The sequence below is a fragment of the Ambystoma mexicanum genome, chromosome 10, assembly GCF_040938575.1.
Source record: "Ambystoma mexicanum isolate Mex_15411 chromosome 10, UKY_AmexF1_1, whole genome shotgun sequence".
Lineage (NCBI taxonomy): Eukaryota > Metazoa > Chordata > Amphibia > Caudata > Ambystomatidae > Ambystoma > Ambystoma mexicanum.
The window spans coordinates 1,578,988,141-1,579,007,802 of record NC_090932.1 but is presented as its reverse complement, the minus strand read 5'-3'; the positions used below and the strand labels follow the sequence as shown (position 1 = coordinate 1,579,007,802).

The 19,662-nt window shown below is 45.9% G+C and overlaps 1 protein-coding gene across 6 annotated transcripts in view; it reads left to right on the top strand.

Annotated features, from left to right (window-relative positions):
* LOC138492618 (solute carrier family 2, facilitated glucose transporter member 11-like) overlaps positions 1–19,662 on the top strand; it is a 326,496-nt gene that overhangs the window by 41,239 nt on the left and 265,595 nt on the right. For 2 of the 6 annotated variants that reach the window (XM_069619915.1, XM_069619911.1), the window contains exon 1: positions 7,013–7,187. The exons of 2 other annotated variants lie outside the window; for them this stretch is intronic. In XM_069619915.1, coding sequence (XP_069476016.1) covers positions 7,185–7,187 — 3 coding nt within the window. In that variant the 5' untranslated portion in view covers positions 7,013–7,184. Of the gene's footprint in view, positions 1–7,012; positions 7,188–13,061; positions 13,271–16,514; positions 16,658–19,662 lie in introns of those variants that run through there. 2 more of the 6 variants (XM_069619917.1, XM_069619912.1) reach the window with 2 other exon arrangements.

The window sequence follows — 19,662 nt, the reverse complement described above, 5'->3', positions numbered from 1 at the left end:
GAGTGTTTGGTGACAGTAGATGGGGGACCCACTAGAAGAGGTACAAAATAAATGCATGTGGTTTTGTGAGTGGTTGGTGACATTAGATGGGGAATCCACAATTAAGAGTGGTATGTAGCATTCGATGAGGGAAGCCTGTGTTGGGAGGGGGCCGATGACTTTAGAGGGGAAAGGCCACTAGGAGTGATGCAAAATGAGTGCATGCGGTTTTGTGAGTGGTTGGTGACATTACATAGGGAGTCCACAATTTGAAGTGGTATGTAGCATTCAATGAGGTCATCCCGTGTTGGGACTGGTTAGTGACATTAGATGGGGGAATACTCTATTAGGACTGGCATGTAGCATTCAATGGGGGCAATCCAGTGTTGGGAGTAGTTGGTGACATTATATGGGGGAATCCTCTATAATGAGTGGTATGTAGCATTCAGTGAAGGAGCCAGTGTCAGGAGTGGCCGGTGGCATTAGATGGGGAAATCCACAATTAGGAGTGGTATGCATCCTTCAAAGAGGGCAGACAGTGTCAGGAGCGGTCGTTGACATTATAATGGGGAATCCTTTATTAGGATTGTAATGTAGTATTCAATGAGGGCAGCCAGTGGCAGGAATGGTCGGTGACATTTGAAGGGGACATCCACAATTAAGATGGGTATGCATTTTTCAATGTGGGCAGAGAGTGTCAGGAGTGCTCAGGGACATTAAATGGGGAATTCACATTTGGGAGTGGTATGTAGCATTCAATGAGGACAGCCTGTTTTGGGAGGGGTCGATGACATTAGATGGGGGAATCCATTAGGAGTGGTACAAAATGAGCACATGCAGTTTTGTGCATGGCTTCTGGTGACATTAGATGAGAAATGCACTATTAGGAGTGGTATGTATCCTTCAAAGAGGGCAGCCAGTATTTGGACTGGTCAGTGACATTATATGGGGGAATTCACTGTTAGGAGTGGTATGCAGTATTCAATGAGGAAAGCCACTATTGGGAGATTTCGATGACATTAGATGGGGAATCCACTATTAGGAGTGGTATGTAGCATTCAATGATGGCATCCAGTGTCAGGAGTGGTTGGTGACAAAAGATGGGGAATTCAGTATTAGGAGTGGCATGTAGCATTCAATGAGTGTAGCCAGTGTTGGGAGGGGTCGATGACATTAGATGGGGAAATCCACTATTAGGAGTGGTATTTATCCTTCAAAGTGGGCAGCCAGTCCTGAGAGAAGTCAGTGACATTAGATGGCGGAATCTATTATTAGGAGTTGTATGTAGCATTCAATGAGGCCATCCAGTGTTGGGAGTGGTCGGAGACTTTAAATGTTGGAATCCACTATTAGGAGTGGCATGTTACATTCATTGAGGGAATCCAGTGTCAGGAGTGGGCAATGACATTATGTGGGGGAATCTTCTAATAGGAGTGGCTTATAGCATTCAATGTGGGAAGCCAGTCTTGGGAGTGGTTGAAGACATTAGATAGAGGAATTCACTATTAGGAGTTGTATGTAGCATTTAGGGAGGGCATCTAGTTTTGTGAGTGGTTGGTGACGATAGATGGGGGAATCCACTATTAGGAATGGCAAAATCCTTCTACCTCCACCCACCATAGCCCCACTGTCTCTACTTCCACCCACCCTACCCCCTCTCTATAACCCCACCCAACCCCCCTCTACACCATCTACCCACCTCACTCTAGCCCTCCCATTAAACTATCCCAAAAACCCACCCACTCCACCCCACTCTCTACACCCACGCATCCTACCTCCACTATCTCTACCCCACCCCCTCTACCCATTCCCACCCTACCTCCACTCTGTCCACCCCCACCTTCCCACCCTACCTCCACTCTCTACAAACCTCCCCCTCTCTACCACCACTTACCCACCCTACTTCTTATGCTTCCTTTCAGACTCTCACTTTATTTCTTCCCCTCAACCTTTCTCACTCATATTTCCTCTTTCTCATCATAAATGCACCCTCTCTCAATCTTTTCCTCCATTACTCTATTCTCACATGCTCCATTGAAACGTTGCACTCTCCTCCTTGCACCCGGGTGCCTATAAATGCAAATTGTAAATAACAGCAGCAAAAGCAAAACTATTTGCTTTGCCAATGCGTGTTTGTCATTGTGTCCGCCATTGTTGATCTCAGACATGCGCGCAGTGCAGAGTTCATTACTGAGTCACTGCATTGAGTGGTGAAAGAAACGAGAACTTGGTTGTTCTTTTGTTTTGATTCATCTTACAATATAATAAAAGGCCAGGTGTATGTTAGTCTGATGCAGTCATGCACAGTAGAGACTGCCTGCTGTGCCTCTTTTCACCGCTAGAGGAAGCTGTTGCCTTAGTATATCTTGTGATCCTACTGTGTGAATGGAAACCTACTGTATCTTCTGTATCTCACTGATAACGTCCTGCGACAATGAAAATATTACAATTACAAAATATATACATTTTACAAAAAACAGAAATTCATATTTCTCTGACAAAATAAATTACTTTTCTCCCCATACAGTGGGCTTTCTGTAAATACATGCATTTTCAGCATATCACTCCTCCACGATGCCTCTGAAGAGAATTTTAACACATGTAGATGCAGAAAACGTTAAACACCGGAGAAACGAAGCTCAACGTATACGTTGGACAAATATGACTGAGCAACAATGGGCAAGTCGACGTGAAAACAATACTGGAGGCAAACAAAATAATAGGGCCAATATGACAGCTTGGGAAACAGCTCTCCAACGGGACATCAACGATCACATTCTGCAGCCCGTAGAATGAATGTTACAGATGCAGGAAGTCCTTGAAAGCGAAAACAAGCATGAACCTAACAAAAATGTGTGCACCAACATCACTAATCAAGAAAACGCTGCTCAACGGAAATTTAACAAAAACAATAATGGGAACCTTCCACCGAGCACAACTTTAGCCTGTGTACGCTGGCTTTTGCACAAGTGATCGATAAATCATTGATCCCATGTCTACCCCCTCTGTTTCGGGAATTGGTCCCTGGGAAGCTTTTAGGCAATCCTGTGGATGATATGATATGATAGGTTCTATATAACGCGCTTAATACCCAGAGGTTTTCTAAGCGCAGACCTGGGGATCGACCTGTGTTGCCTCGTGTCATCTTGCTTCCTAGGCAAGCACGTTGCCCCTGAGGGCTGTCCTTATTTGTCATTCACTAACCACACAGACACATAACATCACCTGCCCTTTTACAGCTTCTGTCATTCCTGAAACTATAATTCCACATTGTCACCTGACAGGGTGAAAGAAAGTGACAGATTTGTTGAATGGTGACGTACATGTGCCTTTGGAAAATATCCATCGGGTGAGTTATACAGCACGCTGCTGTCGGGGCATCTTTATGACTTATTAACACATGTTCAGGATATTGCTGCCTGCCTGGTAATGATACACAACTAAAGTGAGGGTATAAGAGCAGGGGTCAACTGGGCACCAAAGGAGGCCGCAAATTCTTTTCAAAGTGACGCCATATTACACTGTACAAGAGGAAGTAGCAAGTGCAGTACCTCTAAGGAGGATTTAGGAAACAGGCCTCATTATGAGTATGGCGGTAAGGCAACAATGGGGCTTGTATCGCTACAGGCACTGTCGCTACCGTACCGCCATACTATGAGTTGTGCTCGCGGGTCTCGCTCTGCCCGCCAGGTCCGACCTGGCGTGCAGTGCGGGAACCCGCAAGCACATCTCGCGGATACACCGGCAATTTTAACAACGGTGCCGGTGCATCCGAGCTCCCCATTCCTATTCAGCCCTATGGGGCCGAATAGGGATGGGAGTCCCTTATTCCCGGCACCCGCAAATGGGCAAGTACCGGGCCCGCCGAACTCGGCATGACCCGGTAATTGCCCATTTGCGGGTGCCGGTAAAATCACGGGTTTGGCGACAGCCGTGCCTTTGTTACAGGCACGGCTGCCGCCAAACCCATAATGAGGCATTATCACCGGAGAAAAGCACATTTGTCCATGTGTAGGAATTAAAAGTAGGGTATGCAGTTTTTTTAAAGACAAAATGTTTTGCCACAGTACTTTAACGACCATTTTTATCTGTGCATTTTTGATGTGAAAATGCAGAGGGTGTTTGGGTGAGGCACTATGGTATTGATAATGGGGCAAGGCTAGGTGAATAGGTGAGGTGGGAGGGGCAGGTGGGGCAATTGAGAATGCAGTAGTAGAAACACATGGAATCAAAATTCGCATAACATGACAAAATCCTAACATATGCGTCATATTTTAACGGTGAGGAAAAACATACTGGAAACTTTTATAACAAATTCTTTAATCCAAAAGGCGGAGGGCGATGAGACGAGAGGCAAGGTCGATACTCAGTGACTGGATTAGACAGTGTTGGGGTCATTACAAGTTTGGTGGTATCCCACGGGTAAATCCGACAGGATACCACCAAACTGTATTACCGTTAACGGCACTCAGTCTGGCGGTATTACCACCAGATTATGAGTGCCGGCAACAGTTGTAAATCGCTTTTCTATGGAGTAGGATGGGAGTAAGAGTACTACCATTTGAATGTTAGGAGTCAAGTTTTAGGTTTTCTACGGAATGAAGAATGGGTTGGGTCATTGGCTAGTGGGAGGGTATTCCAGTATTTTGCCGCTACTACAGGGAAGCTGCACCCCCCGTCTTTGGTTCTTTTGAATTTGGGCACAGTGAGGAAATAGGCCCTGGAGGCGCGTGTGGCTTTAGTTGTTTGGGTTGGTGTGAGCAGGTTGGTGAGGTATTTGCGGGCCGTATTGGTGAGGCATTTATGGGTGATTGCCATGGTTTTGAATCTAATTCTGTTCTGGATCGGCAGCCAGTGTGCTTTGCGTCACTTTTCAGAGATGTGCTCTCTCCTGGGGATATTTAAGGCAGCTCGATGGGCGTTATTTTGGGTGACCTGAAGTTGTTTAATGCTACTGCTCGAGGATATTCTAGTAGTCGAGTTTGGACAGGATGAGGGCTCTAGCTAGAGTTTTGCAACTGTCGAGTGAGAGGTAAAGTCTACATGCATTGATGAGCTTGGCCGTATAGCCTGCTGATGAGATAGTTGCGTTGACTTGTCTCAATAGGGTTAGTGAGGAGTCCAGGTACACGGCAAAGGGCTTAACCTCTTTCGAGACGGTGATAGTGTTCCCGTCTATTGTGAAGGTTTTGTATTTTGGATCAAGTTTTTTGAGACACGTTTGGGTGCCAACCATTAGTAACTCAGTTTTCTCATCGTTTAGACAAAGTTCATGTTGAGCCATCCACGTTTGGATCATCTGATAGATATTATTGAGTTTGGTGGAGTCTTTATCGTAGTCCCCTGAGAGATGGTAATGCTGGCGATTTTTGCCAGTAAGGAGCCTGACTTGCCTCCAGCTCCTAACTGGAGGTAAATCAGATGCCCCATCAGCACACTTGTAGTTGGCTGGTGTGGTGACCTGCCGGTAAACGTTATTACCGGCACGTTATTACCGCACTAATCAACTTAGAATGAGGACAAGTAAGAAGAGCAGAAAATAAGGCAGCATCAATCTCAGTTTGCTGATGTAGCACTTAAGGATGCCCTCAAATGCAAAAAGGGATGGGAGCGCGCAGGGGAGCTGGAGAAGGTGTCCAAGTGAAATTACTAATATTTGGTTATGAAGAGTGTTCGCAGGTGTGGTTTGCTTGTGTGATTTCCCCATCTAATGTCATCGACCCCTCCCAACACTGGCTACACTCATTGAATGCTACATGCCACTTCTAATACTGAATTCCCCATCTTTTGTCACCAACCACTCCTGACACTAGATGCCCTCATTGAATGTTACATACCACTCCTAACAGTGAATTTCCCCAATAATCGGATCCCCTTTTTGTGTCGTAATCAAATCAGCATCTGGGGGTTTTCTTTACTCCACTGGGCAATTGAGAGTTCATTTTGGGCAAGTGCTTGTTTAGGGAACACTTAGAGTGCATTGAAACGGAACCACCTTTTAACATTTTAATATTGGTGTCTAGGCCTATTTATATCCAAGTTCAACCCTGCATGCGGTAGCCAGTTCCTTTTACCTCGAGTCACAATTTGTGTTACGTTTGATAGACAGCACAACTAGGCAAGGAACGCCTCAAGAGCACACGGGCAATAGGGTGCAGCAGGCCCTGCAGTACGAGGGATAAACTCATTTTCCACCCGAAATTAATTGAATCCAATCATTTGTAACAGCAGCTGCAATATCCATGGCAAGGCGCAAACGTGATAAGAGATTGTTATTACACAAGTGTGCATTTACAGCACCAATTAATTTGTTAACTCTCAGAAGACTGCTTTGAAGAAAGCACTAGGGGGGCTCATGTTCTATAATCACGTAACAAAAACGAACGATGTAACAGCCTTGCGTTAGGATTTTGGGCCATTAATTCACGTTACGGCTCATATTTAATCATTTGTATGGCAGAGAGGAGGGGCGGAACGCATCTTGCGTTTCCGCTGCCTCCCTTACTCTCTAACATACCAATGCTCCAGCATTTGCGCCAGATTAAATTTTCATGCCAGCGCAAATGATGGAGATCCCAATGGGTCCGCCAGCTCTAAGCACCAGCATAAACCAGGCGAACCCCATAAGAATCGATTGTACACTCTGCCTGACATGTGAGCATGTGACCATTCGAAATTAATTGAATCCAGTAATTTGTAACAGCAGCTGACAAGGCGCAAACGTGATTTATTACACAAGTGTGTGTGTGTGGTCATTGTGGGTACGTATTCCAGACCCTACAGGTGGGGTGGTGAAGGGGCAGGGGGCTATGCAGCATAATCCAGCTGGCACAGCCAGGGGTTCCCCACCTCCCTGTTTCCACACTGAAACCCCCTGGCCCACTTACTGGACTTGGGACAGTCCACACTCCCCCTCTTGCCATTGGCTATCGGATAGTGCAAGTCTGTGCGCAGTCACCCATTACAGAGGACGCTGACTCATCAAGCCTAGGACTATAATGGCAAACCGAACGGAACTAGAGCTGGGAGAGGATCCAGAATATCGACTCTTAGATTTTTCAAGTAGTTAGTGGAGGTCCTGGAGTGTTTCAGTAGCTGGGCAATTGGTACTCTAAGCAACCTCAAAGCTTTCCTATAAAAACTGGAGCCTGATTAGCGGCAGACGCTGATTTCATCGGTGGGAGCTTCAAGTTCAGTCATCTGAAATGGTAGGTCTCATTCCATGGGGGTATGTAGTCATCTGGGTGGTTTGTGGTATGACATTCCCTGGGAGGCATTTGAATAGGGAGATTCAATTGGAGATTCAGCGATTAGGAGTGGTAAGCCGCCGTCAAGGAGGGCATCCAGCGCTGGGAGTGGCAGGTCACATTCAATGTATCAGGAGTGGTCTGTAGCATTCATTGAGGACATCCAGTGCCAGGAGTGGTCAGTGACATTCAATGGCGGAACCCAGTGTCAGGAGTGGTATGTAGCCGTCAATGAGGGCCTGCAGAGTTGGTGACTTTAGATGGGGAATCTAGTGTCAGGAGTGGTATATAGTATCCTTTGTTGTGAGTAGGCTGTGACATTAGATAGGGAAACCACTATTCAGAGGTGTGCAGTAAAAAGGTCACCCCCAAAAAGGCCATTTTTGCAAAAGAAAATCACAGCAAACAGGCTGTGGTCTGACCCGGTAAAATTGTCTCCATTATGCTTCACAAGGGGAGCAGGAGTTGCGGGGGTGTTCCCCGCTCCCCTTGAATGGCCTTATTGCTGCCATTTTTTGAGAAAAAAGCCTTTTTCGCTGCAAGCTTTTCACATGGAGCCTATCCACAGATATATGTAGCATTCAATGAGGGCAGCCAGTGTCGAGAGTGGTCTTGAAATTGATGTGAGGATTTTACTGTCAGGAGTGGTATGTGGCATTCATTGAGGGCAGCTAGTGTCGAGAGTGGTCTTGAAATTGATGTGAGGAATTTACTGTCAGGAGGCGTATGTGGCATTCATTGATATGATATGATATGGCATTTATAACGCGCCTATACACAAGTGTTTCAAGGCGCAATGAGGCAAGGGAGGGGGAACATGGGAAGAAAGATAACAATCCTACTAGGCCTGGTGTCATTCAGATCCTGCAATTGCATGGGAAGAGGGCCGCGAGTGTCGAGAGTGGTCTTGAAATTGATGTGAGGAATTTGCTCTCAGGAGTGGCATGTGGCATTCATTGAGGGCAGCCAGTGTCAGGAGTGGTATGTAGCATTCAATGAGGGCACACAGTGTTGGCGACTTTAGGTGGGGGAATCCAGTGTCAGGAGTGGTATAACGCATTTAATGAGGGCCTCCAATGTCAGGAGTGTTTGGCCACATTAGATGGGGCAATCCAGTATCAGGAGTGGTATATAGCATTCAATGAGTACATCCAGTGTCAGGAGTGGTCTTGAAACTGATGTGGGGAATTTACTATCAGGAGTGGTATGTGGCATTCATTGAGGGCAGACAGTATCAGGAGTGTTCTGGAACTTTAGATGGAAGAATCTATTATCAGGCGGGGTTAGTAGCATTCAATTATTTTATTTTATTGTTTAAGCATTGGACCTAGCTCGAGAGCACCGTAGCGCTGTACAAGGTTTGGATAGACAGCATTTGGGCTAGCATCTTTTAACAGTAGTGCAGTACTGTCAGTTGCTTTCTGTGCGTCTATTGGGATTAGTACATGGTCAGGTGCTGAGTACACGAGTCGGCATCTTCCTCGTACCAGTACTTGGAAGAATTCCATTGAACTGTATGTCTCAAACAGTATCTGGAAAGATAGTGAACCGGACCTGATTGAGAGGTATTGTACACCTGAGAGAGGGGTCTGGAACCCCCACAAGCGAAGGAGAAGACCAAGGGGAGAGAGCTACCCATTTGGGAAAGAAAAGAGAAGACCAGGGGACGAAAGGATATCCTCTGGCAAAACCATGGACATCATTAGGAATACTAAAAGAGAGCCAGATAAAAGGATTGGGGAAGGAAGACATATTCCCCCCATCTTTGTGGAACTGTAAAGAGTTGTCTAAAAAGACATGGGGAAGAGGGACCTCCCCCTACATCTGTGGGAAACTACCTTGAAAGGCCTAGTAACACCGAGGGGAAAAAGGTGACTCCCCAACAGTAACAAACTGCCTACCTATATCAAAAGCCGGTCCGATAGCTCAGCGAGTAGGAGTGCCTGCTTTGATATCCGTGCAGACCCTGCTGATGAAGGTTCAAATCCCGGCAGAGCCAAACTCAACCTTTCATCCTTCCAAGGTCGATAAATGAGCACCACACACCGTGGGCAATAATAAGCAGCGCTCAGATGCCTGAGGGTTTGTAGCGCTATATAAATGCTCAATTATTATTATTATTAAAAGGTCTAGTGACGATCAGGGGGAGAAGAAGACCTCCCCAATGGTCACAAACTGCCTAAAGCATCCAGAAGGAAGGAGGCACCTTTCTGGAATCAGGGTGAAGCTAGTATTATAGTTTTCTTTTGAAGTGTGAGGGTCAGAAATAGGTTTGGGACATAGGATAGTGGACTACCTTTCTTTTGACAGATATTCTGACGCTATCCTGAGTTTTGTATGAGGCAGGGAAACTCCTCTTAATTATAGGGACAGATAGGGTTTCAATAACCAGAAAAATGTCACCTCTGTGTCCCATGTTTACTTCTGCACCCTCACAGAATCCACAATTAGGAGTGGTATGTAGCATTCAATGAGGGCAGCCAGTGTCAGGACTGGTCGGTGACATTAGATGGGGAATACACAATTAGGAGTGGTTTGTACTATTCAATGTGGCCAGCCTGTGTCAGGAGTGGTTGGGGACATGAGATGGGGGAATCATCTATTAGTAGTGGTATGTAACAATCAATGAGGGTGTCTAGTTTTGTGAATGGCTGGTAACAATAGACTGAGGAATCCACTGTAAGGAGTGGTATGCAATGTGTGCATATATTTTCATGAGTGTTTGGTGACAGTAGATGGGGGACCCACTAGAAGAGGTACAAAATAAATGCATGTGGTTTTGTGAGTGGTTGGTGACATTAGATGGGGAATCCACAATTAAGAGTGGTATGTAGCATTCGATGAGGGAAGCCTGTGTTGGGAGGGGGCCGATGACTTTAGAGGGGAAAGGCCACTAGGAGTGATGCAAAATGAGTGCATGCGGTTTTGTGAGTGGTTGGTGACATTACATAGGGAGTCCACAATTTGAAGTGGTATGTAGCATTCAATGAGGTCATCCCGTGTTGGGACTGGTTAGTGACATTAGATGGGGGAATACTCTATTAGGACTGGCATGTAGCATTCAATGGGGGCAATCCAGTGTTGGGAGTAGTTGGTGACATTATATGGGGGAATCCTCTATAATGAGTGGTATGTAGCATTCAGTGAAGGAGCCAGTGTCAGGAGTGGCCGGTGGCATTAGATGGGGAAATCCACAATTAGGAGTGGTATGCATCCTTCAAAGAGGGCAGACAGTGTCAGGAGCGGTCGTTGACATTATAATGGGGAATCCTTTATTAGGATTGTAATGTAGTATTCAATGAGGGCAGCCAGTGGCAGGAATGGTCGGTGACATTTGAAGGGGACATCCACAATTAAGATGGGTATGCATTTTTCAATGTGGGCAGAGAGTGTCAGGAGTGCTCAGGGACATTAAATGGGGAATTCACATTTGGGAGTGGTATGTAGCATTCAATGAGGACAGCCTGTTTTGGGAGGGGTCGATGACATTAGATGGGGGAATCCATTAGGAGTGGTACAAAATGAGCACATGCAGTTTTGTGCATGGCTTCTGGTGACATTAGATGAGAAATGCACTATTAGGAGTGGTATGTATCCTTCAAAGAGGGCAGCCAGTATTTGGACTGGTCAGTGACATTATATGGGGGAATTCACTGTTAGGAGTGGTATGCAGTATTCAATGAGGAAAGCCACTATTGGGAGATTTCGATGACATTAGATGGGGAATCCACTATTAGGAGTGGTATGTAGCATTCAATGATGGCATCCAGTGTCAGGAGTGGTTGGTGACAAAAGATGGGGAATTCAGTATTAGGAGTGGCATGTAGCATTCAATGAGTGTAGCCAGTGTTGGGAGGGGTCGATGACATTAGATGGGGAAATCCACTATTAGGAGTGGTATTTATCCTTCAAAGTGGGCAGCCAGTCCTGAGAGAAGTCAGTGACATTAGATGGCGGAATCTATTATTAGGAGTTGTATGTAGCATTCAATGAGGCCATCCAGTGTTGGGAGTGGTCGGAGACTTTAAATGTTGGAATCCACTATTAGGAGTGGCATGTTACATTCATTGAGGGAATCCAGTGTCAGGAGTGGGCAATGACATTATGTGGGGGAATCTTCTAATAGGAGTGGCTTATAGCATTCAATGTGGGAAGCCAGTCTTGGGAGTGGTTGAAGACATTAGATAGAGGAATTCACTATTAGGAGTTGTATGTAGCATTTAGGGAGGGCATCTAGTTTTGTGAGTGGTTGGTGACGATAGATGGGGGAATCCACTATTAGGAATGGCAAAATCCTTCTACCTCCACCCACCATAGCCCCACTGTCTCTACTTCCACCCACCCTACCCCCTCTCTATAACCCCACCCAACCCCCCTCTACACCATCTACCCACCTCACTCTAGCCCTCCCATTAAACTATCCCAAAAACCCACCCACTCCACCCCACTCTCTACACCCACGCATCCTACCTCCACTATCTCTACCCCACCCCCTCTACCCATTCCCACCCTACCTCCACTCTGTCCACCCCCACCTTCCCACCCTACCTCCACTCTCTACAAACCTCCCCCTCTCTACCACCACTTACCCACCCTACTTCTTATGCTTCCTTTCAGACTCTCACTTTATTTCTTCCCCTCAACCTTTCTCACTCATATTTCCTCTTTCTCATCATAAATGCACCCTCTCTCAATCTTTTCCTCCATTACTCTATTCTCACATGCTCCATTGAAACGTTGCACTCTCCTCCTTGCACCCGGGTGCCTATAAATGCAAATTGTAAATAACAGCAGCAAAAGCAAAACTATTTGCTTTGCCAATGCGTGTTTGTCATTGTGTCCGCCATTGTTGATCTCAGACATGCGCGCAGTGCAGAGTTCATTACTGAGTCACTGCATTGAGTGGTGAAAGAAACGAGAACTTGGTTGTTCTTTTGTTTTGATTCATCTTACAATATAATAAAAGGCCAGGTGTATGTTAGTCTGATGCAGTCATGCACAGTAGAGACTGCCTGCTGTGCCTCTTTTCACCGCTAGAGGAAGCTGTTGCCTTAGTATATCTTGTGATCCTACTGTGTGAATGGAAACCTACTGTATCTTCTGTATCTCACTGATAACGTCCTGCGACAATGAAAATATTACAATAACAAAATATATACATTTTACAAAAAACAGAAATTCATATTTCTCTGACAAAATAAATTACTTTTCTCCCCATACAGTGGGCTTTCTGTAAATACATGCATTTTCAGCATATCACTCCTCCACGATGCCTCTGAAGAGAATTTTAACACATGTAGATGCAGAAAACGTTAAACACCGGAGAAACGAAGCTCAACGTATACGTTGGACAAATATGACTGAGCAACAATGGGCAAGTCGACGTGAAAACAATACTGGAGGCAAACAAAATAATAGGGCCAATATGACAGCTTGGGAAACAGCTCTCCAACGGGACATCAACGATCACATTCTGCAGCCCGTAGAATGAATGTTACAGATGCAGGAAGTCCTTGAAAGCGAAAACAAGCATGAACCTAACAAAAATGTGTGCACCAACATCACTAATCAAGAAAACGCTGCTCAACGGAAATTTAACAAAAACAATAATGGGAACCTTCCACCGAGCACAACTTTAGCCTGTGTACACTGGCTTTTGCACAAGTGATCGATAAATCATTGATCCCATGTCTACCCCCTCTGTTTCGGGAATTGGTCCCTGGGAAGCTTTTAGGCAATCCTGTGGATGATATGATATGATAGGTTCTATATAACGCGCTTAATACCCAGAGGTTTTCTAAGCGCGGACCTGGGGATCGAACTGTGTTGCCTCGTGTCATCTTGCTTCCTAGGCAAGCACGTTGCCCCTGAGGGCTGTCCTTATTTGTCATTCACTAACCACACAGACACATAACATCACCTGCCCTTTTACAGCTTCTGTCATTCCTGAAACTATAATTCCACATTGTCACCTGACAGGGTGAAAGAAAGTGACAGATTTGTTGAATGGTGACGTACATGTGCCTTTGGAAAATATCCATCGGGTGAGTTATACTGCACACTGCTGTCGGGGCATCTCTATGACTTATTAACACATGTTCAGGATATTGCTGCCAGCCTGGTAATGATACACAACTAAAGTGAGGGTATAAGAGCAGGGGTCAACTGGGCACCAAAGGAGGCCGCAAATTCTTTTCAAAGTGACGCCATATTACACTGTACAAGAGGAAGTAGCAAGTGCAGTACCTCTAAGGAGGATTTAGGAAACAGGCCTCATTATGAGTATGGCGGTAAGGCAACAATGGGGCTTGTATCGCTACAGGCACTGTCGCTACCGTACCGCCATACTATGAGTTGTGCTCGCGGGTCTCGCTCTGCCCGCCAGGTCCGACCTGGCGTGCAGTGCGGGAACCCGCAAGCACATCTCGCGGATACACTGGCAATTTTAACAACGGTGCCGGTGCATCCGAGCTCCCCATTCCTATTCAGCCCTATGGGGCCGAATAGGGATGGGGAGTCCCTTATTCCCGGCACCCGCAAATGGGCAAGTACCGGGCCCGCCGAACTCGCATGACCCGGTAATTGCCCATTTGCGGGTGCCGGTAAAATCACAGGTTTGGCGACAGCCGTGCCTTTGTTACAGGCACGGCTGCCGCCAAACCCATAATGAGGCATTATCACCGGAGAAAAGCACATTTGTCCATGTGTAGGAATTAAAAGTAGGGTATGCAGTTTTTTTAAAGACAAAATGTTTTGCCACAGTACTTTAACGACCATTTTTATCTGTGCATTTTTGATGTGAAAATGCAGAGGGTGTTTGGGTGAGGCACTATGGTATTGATAATGGGGCAAGGCTAGGTGAATAGGTGAGGTGGGAGGGGCAGGTGGGGCAATTGAGAATGCAGTAGTAGAAACACATGGAATCAAAATTCGCATAACATGACAAAATCCTAACATATGCGTCATATTTTAACGGTGAGGAAAAACATACTGGAAACTTTTATAACAAATTCTTTAATCCAAAAGGCGGAGGGCGATGAGACGAGAGGCAAGGTCGATACTCAGTGACTGGATTAGACAGTGTTGGGGTCATTACAAGTTTGGTGGTATCCCACGGGTAAATCCGACAGGATACCACCAAACTGTATTACCGTTAACGGCACTCAGTCTGGCGGTATTACCACCAGATTATGAGTGCCGGCAACAGTTGTAAATCGCTTTTCTATGGAGTAGGATGGGAGTAAGAGTACTACCATTTGAATGTTAGGAGTCAAGTTTTAGGTTTTCTACGGAATGAAGAATGGGTTGGGTCATTGGCTAGTGGGAGGGTATTCCAGTATTTTGCCACTACTACAGGGAAGCTGCACCCCCCGTCTTTGGTTCTTTTGAATTTGGGCACAGTGAGGAGATAGGCCCTGGAGGCGCGTGTGGCTTTAGTTGTTTGGGTTGGTGTGAGCAGGTTGGTGAGGTATTTGCGGGCCGTATTGGTGAGGCATTTATGGGTGATTGCCATGGTTTTGAATCTAATTCTGTTCTGGATCGGCAGCCAGTGTGCTTTGCGTCACTTTTCAGAGATGTGCTCTCTCCTGGGGATATTTAAGGCAGCTCGATGGGCGTTATTTTGGGTGACCTGAAGTTGTTTAATGCTACTGCTCGAGGATATTCTAGTAGTCGAGTTTGGACAGGATGAGGGCTCTAGCTAGAGTTTTGCAACTGTCGAGTGAGAGGTAAAGTCTACATGCATTGATGAGCTTGGCCGTATAGCCTGCTGATGAGATAGTTGCGTTGACTTGTCTCAATAGGGTTAGTGAGGAGTCCAGGTACACGGCAAAGGGCTTAACCTCTTTCGAGACGGTGATAGTGTTCCCGTCTATTGTGAAGGTTTTGTATTTTGGATCAAGTTTTTTGAGACACGTTTGGGTGCCAACCATTAGTAACTCAGTTTTCTCATCGTTTAGACAAAGTTCATGTTGAGCCATCCACGTTTGGATCATCTGATAGATATTATTGAGTTTGGTGGAGTCTTTATCGTAGTCTCCTGAGAGGATGGTAATGCTGGCGATTTTTGCCAGTAAGGAGCCTGACTTGCCTCCAGCTCCTAACTGGAGGTAAATCAGATGCCCCATCAGCACACTTGTAGTTGGCTGGTGTGGTGACCTGCCGGTAAACGTTATTACCGGCACGTTATTACCGCACTAATCAACTTAGAATGAGGACAAGTAAGAAGAGCAGAAAATAAGGCAGCATCAATCTCAGTTTGCTGATGTAGCACTTAAGGATGCCCTCAAATGCAAAAAGGGATGGGAGCGCGCAGGGGAGCTGGAGAAGGTGTCCAAGTGAAATTACTAGTATTTGGTTATGAAGAGTGTTCGCAGGTGTGGTTTGTTTGTGTGATTTCCCCATCTAATGTCATCGACCCCTCCCAACACTGGCTACACTCATTGAATGCTACATGCCACTTCTAATACTGAATTCCCCATCTTTTGTCACCAACCACTCCTGACACTAGATGCCCTCATTGAATGTTACATACCACTCCTAACAGTGAATTTCCCCAATAATCGGATCCCCTTTTTGTGTCGTAATCAAATCAGCATCTGGGGTTTTCTTTACTCCACTGGGCAATTGAGAGTTCATTTTGGGCAAGTGCTTGTTTAGGGAACACTTAAAACGGAACCACCTTTTAACATTTTAATATTGGTGTCTAGGCCTATTTATATCCAAGTTCAACCCTGCATGCGGTAGCCAGTTCCTTTTACCTCGAGTCACAATTTGTGTTACATTTGATAGACAGCACAACTAGGCAAGGAACGCCTCAAGAGCACACGGGCAATAGGGTGCAGCAGGCCCTGCAGTACGAGGGATAAACTCATTTTCCACCCGAAATTAATTGAATCCAATCATTTGTAACAGCAGCTGCAATATCCATGGCAAGGCGCAAACGTGATTTATTACACAAGTGTGTGTGTGTATTGTCATTGGGGGTACGTACTCCAGACCCTACAGGTTGGGTGGTGAAGGGGCAGGGGGCTATGCAGCATAATCCAGGAGGCACCGCCAGGGGTTCCGCATCTCTCTGTTTCCACACTGAAACCCCCTGGCCCACTGGCTGGACTTGGGACAGTCCACACTCCCCCTCTTGCCAATGGTTATCGGATAGTGCAAGTCTGTGCACAGTCACCCATTACAGAGGACGCTGACTCATCAAGCCTAGGACTATAATGGCAAACCAAACGGAACTAGAGCTGGGAGAGCATCCAGAATATCGACTCTTAGATGTTTTAAGTAGTTAGGGGAGGTCCTGGAGTGTTTCAGTAGCTGGGCAATTGGCACTCTAAGCAAGCTCAAAGCTTTCCTATAAAAACTGGAGCCTGATTAGCGCCAGATGCTGATTTCATCGGTGGGAGCTTCGAGTTCAGTCATCTGAAATGGTAGGTCTCATTCCATGGGGGTATGTAGTCATCTGGGTGGTTTGTGGTATGTGACATTCCCTGGGAGGCATTTGAATAGGGAGGTTCAATTGGAGATTCTGCGATTAGGAGAGGTAAGCTCCTGTCAAGGAGGGCATCCAGCGCTGGGAGTAGCAGGTCACATTCAATGTATCAGGAGTGGTCTGTAGCATTCATTGAGGACATCCAGTGCCAGGAGTGGTCGGTGAAATTCAATGGCGGAACCTAGTGTCAAGAGTGGTATGTAGCAGTCAATGAGGGCCTACTGAGTTGGTGACTTCAGATGGGGAATCTAGTGTCAGGAGTGGTATATAGTATCCTTTGTTGTGAGTATGCTGTGACCTTAGATAGGAAAACCACTATCCAGAGGTGTCCAGTGAAAAGGTCGCCCCCCAAAAGGTCATTTTTACAAAAGAAAATCGCAACAAAAAGGCTTTGGTCTGACCCAGTAAAAGTGTCTCCATTATGCTGCACAAGGGGAGATGGGGTTGCAGGGGTGTGCCCCGCTCCTCTTGAATGGTTTTATTGCTGTCATTGTTTGTGAAAACAGCCTTTTTGGCAGCAAGCTTTTCACATGGAGCCTATCCAGAGAGATATGTAGCATTCAATGAGGGCATCCAGTGTCAGGAGTGGTCTTGAAATTGATGTGAGGAATTTACTGTCAGGAGTGGTATGTGGCATTCATTGAGGGAAGCCAGTGTCGAGAGTGGTCTTGAAATTCATGTGGGAAATTTACTGTCAGGAGTGGTATGTGGCATTCATTGAGGGCATCCAGTGCCGAGAGTGGCCTTGAAATTGATGTGAGGAGTTTACTGCCAGGGGTGGTATGTGGCATTCATTGAGGCCCGCCATTGTCAAGAGTGGTCTTGAAATTGATGTGGGAAATTTACTGTCAGATGTGGTATGTGGCATTCATTGAGGGCATCGAGTGTCGAGAGTGGTCTTGAAATTGATGTGAGCAATTTACTGTCAGGAGTGGTATGTGGCATTCAATGAGGGCCGCGAGTGTCGATAGTGATCTTGAAATTGATGTGAGGAATTTACTGTCAGGAGTGGTATGTGGCATTCACTGAGGGCAGGCAGTGTCGAGAGTGGTCTTGAAAGGTATGTGGCATTCATTGAGGGCCGCAAGTTTCGAGAGTGATCATGAAATTGATGTGAGGAATTTACTGTCAGGAGTGGTATGTGGCATTCATTGAGGGCAGTCAGTGTCGAGAGTGGTCTTGAAATTGATGTGAGGAATTTGCTGTCAGGAGTGGCATATGGCATTCTTTGAGGGCCGCCAGTGTCGAGAGCGGTCTTGAAGATGATGTGAAGAATTTACTGTCAGGAGTGGTTTGTGGCATTCATTGAGGGCAGCCAGTGTCGAGAGTGGTTTTGAAACTGAAGTGAGGAATTTGCTGTCAGGAGTGGCATGTGGCATTCATTGAGGGAAATCATTGTCGGGAATGGTTTGTAATATTCAGTGAGAGCATACAGTGTTTGGCCACATTAGGTGGGAGGAATCCAATATCCAGAGTGGTATATAGCATTCAATGAGTACTTCCTCTGTTGTGAGTAATCAGTGACATTAGATGTGGAATCTACTATCAGGAGTGGTGTGTAGCATTCAATTAGGGCATCCAATGTTGGGAGTGGTCTTGAAACTGATGTGGGGAATTCACTATCAGGAGTGGTATGTGGCATTCATTGAGGGCAATCAGTATCAGGAGTGTTCTGCAACATTAGATGGAGGAATCTATTATCAGGCGGGGTTCTTAGCATTCAATTATTTTATTTTACTGTTTAAGCTTTGGACCAAGCTCGAGAGCAGCGTAGCGCTGTACAAGGTTTGGATAGACAGCATTTGGGCTAGCGTCTTTTAACAGTAGTGCAGTACTGTGAGTTGCGTTCTGTGCGTCCATTGGGATTAGTCCATGGTCAGGTGCTGAGTACATGAGTCAGCATCTTCCTCGTACCAGTACTTGGAAGAATTTCATAGAACTTTATGTGTAAAACAGTATCTGGAAAGCTAGTGAACCGGGCCTGATTGAGATGTATTGTACACCTGAGAGAAGGGTCTGTAACCCCCACAAGTGGAGTAGAAGTCCAAGGGGAGAGAGCTACCCTTTTGTGAAAGAAAAGAGAAGACGAGGGGAGGAAAAAGATATCCTCTGGCAAATCCACAGACATCATTAGGAATACTAAAAGAGAGCCAGAGAAAAGGATTGGGGAAGGAAGTCATATTTCCTCCATCTTTGTGGAACTGTAAAGAGTTGTCTAAGCGCACATGGGGAAGGGGGACCTCCCCCTACATCTGTGCGAAATTACCTTTAAAGGCCTAGTAATGTCCAGGGGAAAAAGGAGACTCACCAACTATATCAAAAGGTCTAGTGACGACAGGGAGGAGAAGAAGCCTACCCAATAGTCACATCCAGAAGGAAGGAGCCACCTTTCTGGAATCAGGGTGAAGCTAGTATTATAGTTTTTGTTTGAAATGTTAGGGCCAGAAATAGGTTTGGGACATAGGATAGTGGACTATCTTTCTTTTGATGGATATTCTGACGCTATCCTGAGTTTTGTATGAGGCAGGGAAACTCCTCTTAATTATAGGGACAGATAGGGTTTGACTTTATTTCCTTTCAATAATCAGAAAAATGTCACCTCTGTTGCCCACGTTTACTTCTGCACCCTCACAGAATCCACAATTAGGAGTGGTATGTAGCATTCAATGAGGGCAGCCAGTGTTAGGACTGGTGAGTGACATTAGTTGGGGAATACACAATTAGGAGTGGTTTGTACTATTCAATGTGGCCAGTCTGTGTCAGGAGTGGATGGTGACATGAGATGGGGGAATCATCTATTAGCAGTGGTATGTAACAATCAATGAGGGTGTCTAGTTTTGTGAATGGCTGGTAACAATAGACTGAGGAATACACTGCCAGGATTGTAATGCAATGTGTGCATATATTTTCATGAGTGTTTGGTGATAGTAGATGGGAGACCCA